Source organism: Psittacula echo (genome assembly GCF_963264785.1).
Source record: "Psittacula echo genome assembly, chromosome: 4".
Lineage (NCBI taxonomy): Eukaryota > Metazoa > Chordata > Aves > Psittaciformes > Psittacidae > Psittacula > Psittacula echo.
In genome coordinates this window covers 107,810,176-107,820,770 of record NC_137738.1, presented here as the reverse complement: position 1 = coordinate 107,820,770, position 10,595 = coordinate 107,810,176, and the positions used below count along the sequence as shown (strand labels likewise).

Genomic DNA, 10,595 nt, shown 5'->3' with positions numbered 1-10,595 from the left:
AGGACATGGAACTGTTGGAACAAGTCCAGAGGAGGGCCATGAGGATGATCAGGGGACTGGAGCACCTCCTGGATGAAGATAGGCTGAGAAAGTTGGGGCTGTTCAGCCTGGAGAAGAGAAGGCTGCGTGGAGACCTCAGAGCAGCCTTCCAGTATCTGAAGGGGGCCTACAAGGATGCTGGGGATGGACTATTCATCAGGGACTGTAGTGACAGGACAAGGGGTAACGGGTTCAAACTTAAACAGGGGAAGTTTAGATTGGATATAAGGAAGAAATTCTTTACTGTAAGGTTGGTGAGGCACTGGAATGGGTTGCTCAGGGAGGCTGTGAATGCTCCATCCTTGGTGGTGTTCAAGGCCAGGTTGGATGAGGCCTTGGGTGACATGGTTTAGTGTGGGGTGTCCCTGCCCATGGCAGGGGGGTTGGAACTTGATGATCTTAAGGTCCTTTCCAACCCTAACTATTCTATGATTCTATGATTCTATGTTGTGCACTGTGACATCTCCAACGCTTCTGACACTGACACCACAGGGCAACCCAAATCAACAGGCTATGGGCTGGAGAAGGGGTGGATCTGGAGCTCGAAATACAGACTAACAAAATGGAGGCCACCAGGATGGTTGTGGCATTGGAGCACATGATGTGCAAGGAGAAGCTTGGAGGCCAGAATCAGACTTCCCAGAAGCTCACAGCAACAGGCTGAGAGGCAATAGACACAAGCTGTAACACTGTAAACTCCAATCTGGAAAAACTTCTTCAACATATGGGTGGTGGTCAAATATTGGAACAGGTACCTAGATGCTGTGGACTCTCAATCCTCACCCACAGAGTATCTCCATCGCTGGAGATACTCAAGCATTGCCACCCTGACCTAACTGGACCTGCTCTAGGGTTGGACTAGAGACAGGAGATCCCTTCTAACCTCAGTTACTCCATGGCTGTGTGTCACCACAGAGAGTCAGTTTAAATTTTAATCTCAATTCCTACAGCCAGCAAAGTGGCTTCTGATCCTCACAGTCTCCTACTGTAAGATGATCAAATGGCATCCCTTGGGATGGACAGAAAGCAGCCAAGCCCAGCATAAATGAATACACACAGAGAAGGAATTAATTCATGTTGCAGAATAGCCCACACGGTTTCAGTGCTGAATCATTAAAAACCCGCTGACAGCATCACAGAAGTAAACAGATGTTTTCCCCACTAGGCTGTTCAATAGTGTTCCCACATTCAGCGCTCTCAGTTCACCTATGTTCAGTCCTCTGCTGAAAGGCCTCAGGGCTCTCCCAGAGGTATGGCAGGCTTACATATGTAATGACACAAGAAGAACATCTCCAGCCTCTCCTGGGGCAATGGGCAGAGCTCCAAACTGATCACCCAAGAAGAGATGTCCCATTTGCTGCCATGGGCTCTGGCATAAGCAAGTCTTTTGCAGTTGGCAGGCTTTGTTTTTTAGCTTACGTCTGTTCTCTTGAGCTGCTTCTGCATGATGAGTCTTGTCTCCCCACCTCTCCTCCCAGCAGCTGGTCAGGGTGAGGACCCCCTGGGGTATCAGTCCAGCTTTTTCACCATGTAAGGCCCTTCCAGCTCATAGCCAATCTTCCTGTAGTAGTTCCTTGTGCCAACACCTGTGAGGAGAGTGACAAAGAGGTTTAATTCGCTGCAATGCAAACAAGCTGGGAAAGCCAGGGCCTGGCAGGAAAGTCACTTCCACGGAGGGATGGTGCCGAAAGGCGCTTGGCCTCTCCAAAGAGTTGGCACTAGGCCTCCCCATGCTGGAGCAGGGGTGTTTACTTCTTAGCATTTGGACTAATTATGGTGTTTTTAAGGGACGAAACACAGGAACACAGCTGTTTCAGCTACCCTGAATCATGCATCCCATCCTTTGTCCTGAGAAAGGTTGTGAGCTGTGAGGGAGAGAGGAATCAACATGGGAACAACTGCGAAACGTGAGTTCAGAGTACCCTGGGTACAACAAAACCCGAAGACAGGCTCTTGAGAGGAGGCGGCGCATTCGTGGTAATTCAGTTCATTACCAGGAACTGAAGGGCTCTAAACCTCAACAAGCTCTGTCCAATGGCTCCTAGAAATGAGCTCAGCTCCACTTCAGATAGACAAGTGGGCTCTGCAGCCACAATCTAATTTCCTCATTGAAAAGGACGGCTCCAAACACCTCAGTTCTCCAACAGCCTCTTCCCTCTCCTTCTTCTCTTAATGAGATCCCACAGTATCTGCGCCCAGGGTGAGCTCAGCCACACTGACCTAGGCTGCCTTTCCTGCAGCAGCATCCTGCAGCAGGACAAGTTCAGGACAGCAGCGTTTGCCCTCACCTTATCTAATTACTCACAGATGCAGACATTAGTCATCAAGGGAGGGAGGAGGAATTCAGCATCATGGCATCATTGTCAGTGCATCTGGCGAGCAGGGACAGAAGGACAGATAGGACATGGTTCTCCATCAAGAAAAGCAGCCCCTCTTTCTTCTAATCTCATCCCTCCAGCCAGTTCCTGGAAACTGCCCTGCTTGCAAATGGCTCTCCAGGAACTGAATAGGCTGCATCTCTCGCAGGGAGTGACCAGGTGCAGCTGGTAACCCCTTCCTCCCCACTCACTGCTGCAGCAATTTACCCATTGCTGCTTTGACAGATTTGTTTAAAATAGCCCTAATTATTTTCTGAATGCAAGCTACAATTGCTGCTGAGTGGCTTAAGCACCTCAGTTCCAGGCAAGTCCCCCTCCAACTTCCTAGAGAAGAATTATATTAATTTAAAGTACCAAAAAGACACGTGAAACCCAGACCTGAGATGTCCTTAGCGTGACCACCTCTCCTCCTCTGCTCTACTCTGGTGAGACCCCACCTTGCAGTGCTGTGTCCAGCTCTGAGGCCTTCAAAGTAAGGAGGACATGAACAAGAGGGAATGTTTTTAAACTGACAAGAGGGGAGATTTAGGTTAAATATTACAAAGAAGTTGTTCCCTGTGAGGGTGGTGAGGCCCTGGCACAGGTTGCCCAGAGAAGCTGTGGCTGCCCCATCCCTGGCAGTGTTCAAGGCCAGGCTGGACGGGGCTTGGAACAACCTGGTCTAGTGAGAGGTGTTCTAGTCAGTGAGTTTTAAGGTCCCTTCCAGCCCAAACCATTCTGTGGTTCTATGATGTCCTCCTGCCTCTCACTCCAGCTGAAGCTGGGAAGAAACTGAAAACCCACAAAGAACCCCAAATTGGGGAACACCTGGGCAAATTTACTTCAAAGTAGTTGCAAAGTCCCTGTGACATTGCAGCAGAGCACCATTCTCAACTAAAACTGGTGCCATGGTTTAGTGTGAGGTGTTCCTACCCATGGCAGGGGGCTAGGAACTAGATGATCTTAAGATCCTTTCCAACACTAACTATTCTATAATTCTATGATTCTATGAAAACATCCTGAAAGGGATCTCAAATTCACTCAGATGCAGTGTGAACCTGAAGCCAAGTAAAAACCCAAGCCCACTCTGCACATGTCCACTTTCTTCTTTGTGAGCTCTTCCCGGGAGGGTTGGGATCTCTGACCTGGAGTAAGTAAACTATCATCTTTAGCAGTATCTTGCCTAAAAAATGTCCTCTAGGTTCCCTAGAAGAGATGCTGGGGGATGACATATGGATTTTGGCAGTAAAACAGCAAAGCCACCCATCCATGGCCCAGGACAACTTGGTTCCAAGGATTAGCGAAATCTAAAGCTGAAGAGGACCCCTCTTGAAGTTAAAGGACAACTGAGTACTTTGGCTGATGTTTTTAAAAACACCTTGATCTGAGTTATTTAACACTCCCCCTTTTTTTCCTAAAGCACTTGGGAAACATATGGACTTTAAAGAAGGCAGGTTAGGTTGCGTCAGAGCATCTGAGTGCTGCCTCCATTAATCTCTGAGCTGTTAAGTGGCACTAGTTAAGTGCCAACTCTTCCTCGTTTGAGGGCAATGGGTTCAATCCATTAACAAGAATGATGATGCAGTTGGCCAGCCCTGTGCCCCAGGGGTCCCACACCGTGGCACTTCGCAAAGTATCTTGGTCATCATCTCAGCCCTGCTTACAGTAACTTCTTGCATAAAATTACTGTCCTGCAACAGGATAGTCTTCCATGAAGAGGAAGTCTCAAGCTGAGGGCTGCATGTAAAGATACAGCATGGTTTCCCTGCTACCCAGCTCTAACTTGGGATGTCTCCTAAGCTCCAGCGCTGCAGGAATGTTTTCTAGGCAAGAAGCTTTTGAAGGGAAAAGCTCTCCCCAAGACATCTGTGTTTGCTTTGTGTGGTGAGGTTTTGACAGCACGGGAGCTATAGGGGATGGCTTCTGTCAGAAGCTGCCAGAAGTTTCCCCCATGTCCAACAGAGCCAACGCCAGCCGGCTCCAAGATGGACCCACCTCTGACCAAGGCTGAACCCATCAGCAACTGGGGCAATGCCTCTGGGATAATGTATTTTAAAAGGGTAAAAAGTTACTGAGCAGGAGCAACTTAGCCACAGAAAGGAGTGAGAACATGTGACAGGAACAGCCCTGCAGACCCCGAGGTCAGTGAAGAAGGAGAGGAAGAGATGCTCCAGGTGCTGGAGCAAAGATTACCCTGCAGCTCCTGGTACCATCCCATGGTGAGGCAAGCTGTACCCCTGCTCATGGTGTCCCTGCTCATGGCAAGGGGTTGGAACTAGATGAGCTTTGAGGTTGCTTCCAACCCAACCCATTCTGTGGTTTTATGATTCCTCATCTGTGAGGGAAATGCCACATTGTAAGCACTCCTAAATGGAATAAAAGATTTGTAGGACACTAATAACTGCCTGTAACTCATGCAGAACAAATCCATCCTCACAGACCTTTCTGTTGTGAAATTATCACAACTTTGTATGGATGAAAAGTCCAAAAAACCCAAAGTCACAAAACTATGCTGCTGGCTTCTGATCCCAAGCAGAATATCACCATGCAGTCCTAAAAAATCAGAGCAACAGCTATTAAAACAATATGCTGTTTCATCTGCTCACAAGCCATTCTAGGGGTAAATGCTGAAGAAGAGACTTGCCAATGCCCAGCATGCTCTCAATACTTGTCCATTAAGCATATCCGAAAGGAAGGGCTCAACAGCACCGGTTCTCCTCCCAAGGTTTTGCTGCTCTAATTTACAGCAAACATACCACAGAGCTGGTGGGACCTGCTCAGGCAGCTCTTCCCACTGCTCCAAGTCATGCTGCTGCTTTCCATTGCAAAGACACATCATCCAAGAAATATCACAAAAGAGATTATCAAGCAGGAGTGGACAAGTAAGGTCACAAGGTGGCTCAAGAAGCTTTTTGAGTTTTCAAGCCTGAATTTGCTGCATTCCTCATTCCAGGTCTTTAAAACAGGGTTTTAAATTTTAAATATCCCATCTCAAGCCGTGCAGGAGAGCTTAGCCTGAACTCCGCAAAGCAGATTTCAACCAGCCACTTCCAGATTCACCAATGGTGATTTGGTTGAAGGGCAGGGGCTCTGATCACACTAGCCTGGATGGAAACCTGTGGCCAGGGGCCAGCTGAGCCTTTTTGGAAGTGTCCCTCATTGCAATCTTCAAATGACACAACTTCTGGCAACAGCTGCTGGTTTATTTAATTACCTTTTGTTCTCTTCTTTTGGAAGCATCTGAATAACGGTGAAGCCTACTGACAAAACCCCAAACCTGGCTGTTGACTGTAACATTTAAACCTCAAAATTAAATACATTTAAAAAGGCTGCCTGTAGCAGGGGATGGAGAAAAGTGACCACAGTTTCAGGGTTAAACACTCTTCTAGCCCAGCTGGATGGCAGAAATCAGATTTCATTGCCCATGTGCAGCAACTCCTGCCTGTGACCTTCTCCATGCAGAGCCCACAAATCCATCCTTCTGACTCAGCCCTGCCACACAGAAATACTGCGGTGCAGCACCCGAGGCTGAGTATCCTCAAAGATTTCTCCACCACGGCTCACTAGTCCCAGAACTAAGTGAAAATGAGACATTTTTCAGGATCATTAAAGAACTACTAATAGTTCATAAAATTTCCATAGCAGAGACTTACTGAGGCACACGAGAGACTTATCTCTGTGCAGGCCTCCACATCTTTTTGCAGTGACTAAATCTTTTCCGAAGATGCACAGCCAAGGCATATCATGTCTTGCAGCTTCCTTCCCCCTCAAAATACTTTTCAGAAGCAGTTAGCAGGGCCCTGTGTGCCAGGCAGTGAGCCTGAGTCAGCTGAACTTCCCAAACTGCTTTAATCTATTAACTTGTTGGCTGCAATGCTGGTGATAACAAAGCCTTTCCAGTTTTTTTTGGGGAGTAACTGCCTGGCTCGGTGCTTTGCCTGAGGAAGGGAGAGCCCTGGACTCTATGCAGACACCCAGATCATCTGTAGGACCTCTGGCAAGTAGGACTGTCCTTCAAGGGTGCTGAGGAAAGGATTTGTGACTAGTGCAGCAACAGAAGAGGAAAGGGTGATGCTACGTTCACCAAAGTGGTATGGACTTCACCTGGAATGAGCAGTGAGTCTCAAACCGGCTGCAATGGTTTGGGATGGCCACAGCTGCTTAACTTGATATCACAAAGCACATTCCTCCCTTGGCTGCTCTGTTGCTGTGGGCACAGCCATGCCCTAAGAGGGGAATGCTCTGCCACAGTTGGAATATAGTTTTGTGGTTTGAAAAGGCACAGAGAAGGAAGCAACAAATGCTTCTGCAGTCACCCACAGTACTTCCATGGACATCAATAAAACCCAGCAATGGCAAAGAGCCAGGCAGAAAGCTTGGAAGCTGCCGCTGCCATCGGACAGATCATAAACATCTGTTTTCAACACACAAGTGAAGAAAGAAGACAAGAGCTCTGAGAGAATCTCCTTGGCCTCCAAATGTGTCTCCCATGATCAGACAAGGCTGCCAAAGCATTAGGAGGACTCAAAGGCCGTCATTCAGAAATCACAAAGTCACATTTTAAAGTCCCTCAAGACAGGGGTCGGGTGACTCGGAGCCTGATGTCAGTGGTGAGTGAGCAAACAGAACCCTCTTTTTACCACAGGTCTTGTTGGAGACTCAGGCTACTAAAAGAGAAGTTTTAATTTTTAATACTCCTTGCTTTGACCCCCACCAAGTCCAAGAAGAAACCTCACCAGCTGTCCAACAACTGCCTTCTGAAACCCATTGCTATCCAAAACCTCGACTCTGTGCAGGACTTCAAAGCAAAGCCAACACTGACTGGAGCTTGGCAGCCACTTGGGCAAGCGTCCAGATCTAGTGTGGGAGCAGGCCCTTGCTCTTCCAGTTGGCAGAACTGGAATCTATAACAGCAGTAGGAAAATAATGTTTTCTTGTCTCTTGTGTACTGGATACTGACTGAAAAACCATACACCGCATTTCTGCACTGATGCACGAGTTAAGAACGTAGAGCAGATCCATCCACAACCTCCAATGAGTTTGCTTTGGCATTTACGCTTTTCACAGTGCTGAATTTTATCTTCAGGGAAAACATGAGGCTGTCTCATGTGAATCCCTACCAACCAACCACTGAGAACGGTAACAATGGGGAAAAGGCACAGGATTGGAGATAACCAAAAAGCCTTATTGACACTGAGGAAACAGAAAACAACAATATTCTTAACACTGCTGAGAAAACCTGGGCATGTCAGAGCACCCAGCAAAAAGTTATTAATTTAAGAAACCAAGGAACAACCCTTACATCTATCCCTGAAGCACAGCTTTTTATTTTTTTAAGGATTAGATAATTGGCACTCATTTCCTGACAGTTCCTAAAGATACTGGGAGATAAAAATCCTCTGAAAATTACAAGGAGAGGCTTTTGGAAATGTTACCCAGTATCTTACAAATTATGATGCTCCCAATTTTCAAATTCCTCTAGACAGAAAGCTCAGACATTCACTTTCCTTTTAAAACAACAGATTCTGTGCAGAATTACTGAGCACTACTAGAACTCTGGCAGCCATCAGAAAACATAATCCAGGCAATGTGAATGGAAACAGAAATATGTTTGGGGTTTTTTATAAAGATAAATGAAAATATTTTGATTTCATAAATCTGCTGTAAAATCAGAGCACTAGAAACTCTAGGTTGTTTTGCACCCGTAGGCACGTTGCAGCCAGGGTCTGAAGCCTAGGTCTGAAGTCTCACCGTGAGAGACTCCCCCCACGTGTTTCAACAGTCTCTGAAGGGACTAACGGCGGGATGGGAGAGTTCAGTGTTTCACGACCTCCTCCTGCTGCATCAACCACAAAGAGCTAATTAGTGCTGCAGTTAAAGATATGTCTAAATCCCAGCTCCATGTACTCACATGATTGTTAATATCGCTGCATGTGAAGCATTCCATAATCGTTTCACTAGCAAGGGCTAAAGGAGTAGCAGAATCAAACCTACAAACAGCAACTGTGCTTGACCTGTATTTAGTCTGTGTGTGGCTGTTTGCTGGACCAGGAAGAGAAATCCACATGTGAGAGCCTCTGTTTTTTTCTCTCAAATGCAAGTTGTGCTTCCTTCCTGCCCGGATTGCTCCCTAGAGATTTCACACTACTGTTTTCACAACACCTCAGTCTAGCAGGGAGGGACTGTCATCGCCCTGGCTCAGGAGAAAAGCCAGGATCCCAGCAGCTGGATAATTCATCTGAAATCACAAAGCAAGTCTGAGATAAAAAAGAGTTTTGAAGCCTGGGTCTCCCTCCATCAGCTCAACAACTCACTTTGCTACTGCAAAACACCAATGGCCTTTTGGATTTGAAATCAGATTATTTTTGAAGCCATGACCCACAAGCTGAAAGCCCTGAATATCCCCAGCCTCCCCCAAAAATCCAATCCCTGTTCTGTTTAAATTCACTCCGGATTTACTGCGAACACAAAGAGATGCAGCCTCTGACAGAGCTGAGCCTTCCTCCAACTCATGGCCAGCTCCTGGGTTTGATGAATAAAAATGGAGGAAGAAATCACACTACATAAATAGCACAGGAGACCTTTAATTCTCCCCTTTGCAGCTTACTCTTTATACCCTACAGATTAACTTAACTCAGTTTATATCTAGGATGGCTTGGAATGGTCTATGACCTGACCAATTTGATAAAGATTTTCTTCACCTTTTGAGTCTCCCACATGAAAGGCAGCATCCCTCATTTATCACAGGATCACAGAATCGCTTGCGTTGGGAGGGAGCTTAAAGCTCATCCAGTTCCAACCCTCCTGCCACAAGCAGGGACACTTTCCACTAGACCAGGTTGCTCCAAGCCCCGTCCAACCTGGCCTTGAACACTGCCAGGGATGGGGCAGCCACAGCTTCTCTGAGCAACCTGTGCCAGGGCCTCACCACCCTCACCACCCTCACAGCCAAGAACTTCTTCCTAAGATCTCATCTCAATCTCCCCTCTGTCAGTTTAAAGCCATTCCTCCTTGTCCTGTCCCTACAGGCCCTTGTCAAAAGCCCCTCTCCAGATTTCTTGGCAGCCCCTTTAGGCACTGGAAGCTGCTCTAAGGTCTCTGTGGAGCCTTCTCTTTTCCAGGCCGAACAAGCCCAGCTCTCTCAGCCTGTCTCCATAGCAGAGGTGCTCCAGCCCTCAGAGCATCTTCGTAGCTTCCTTTGGACTCACTTCAACAGCTCCACATCTTTCTTGAGTCGAGACGCCAGAGCTGGACACATGACTGTGGTGGGGGGTCTCACCAGAGTGGAGCAGAGGGAGAGAATCCCCTCCCTCAACCTGCTGGTCATGTTGCTGGTGATGCAGCCCAGGACATGGTTGATTTTTGGGCTACAAGCGCACACTGCTGGGTCATGGTGAGCTTCTCACTGACCAACAGCTTCAGTCCTTTCAACCAACCATCTCTTATCTAGCAAATGAGGTCCCCACATGCACTCCCGGTTCAGCCTGACCATTCCCAGCTGCAGAGGGAGCCTCAGCAATTACTCTAGAGGAACCACCTCAACTTTAAAGGTTAACATGATCTCTGATGAATCCTTCTGTAACAGAGCAGTGACAGTGACTCACCAGCAATCTCAAGGGACATTTGGGGACACTGCCTTTGGAGGCCAGTTCTAATTTGCTGGGGTACGTTTGCCAAACACCAAAACCAGTTTAACACGGCAAGTTTCTGCAGCGACACTACAAGATGGGAGCCTGGTGTGCCCGAGTGCTCTGTGGGGTACAGCCAAAACAGTCTCAGTCAGGAAAGGTTGTAAGGATTATGGTATCTTCACAGAATGATTTAGTAAACTGCTTATGAAAGAAAGCAGATATACCATGTTTACTCCTGTCCTGTCACATGCAGAATTCATGCGCTGGTGAAGGTGCAGAGCTAACAAAGAAAACCAGAGCAAAAGCTTTATCATATTAACTAATGGATCACACAAGGATTTTCTGATTCATTCTTAAGGCCAAATCTCAAACCTAGTTCTGTCACCAGTAACTTTTTTATTTCCCTTTTTTTTTTTTAAATAAAACCAATTAAATTAACAGTAGAATTAAATAACTGTTTTTACAGCATTCAGCTTTTGAGGTGCCTCTCAGCACACAGGAGATACCCTGGCTAGAACTGATTTTTAAATGGCGAGTCTGCAGGTAAGACCCATCCTAGAGCTTCCAG

General features: G+C 47.1%; 1 protein-coding gene across 4 annotated transcripts in view; it reads right to left on the bottom strand.

Moving 5' to 3' along the window:
* Nucleotides 1–314: 314 nt before the first annotated feature.
* Nucleotides 315–10,595, bottom strand: part of ELP3 (elongator acetyltransferase complex subunit 3) — a 98,051-nt gene continuing 87,770 nt past the window's right edge. For all 4 annotated transcript variants that reach the window (XM_080615645.1, XM_080615646.1, XM_080615647.1 and 1 more), the window contains one exon: nt 315–1,625. In XM_080615645.1, coding sequence (XP_080471771.1) covers nt 1,549–1,625 — 77 coding nt within the window. In that variant the 3' untranslated portion in view covers nt 315–1,548. The remainder of the gene's footprint in view (nt 1,626–10,595) is intronic.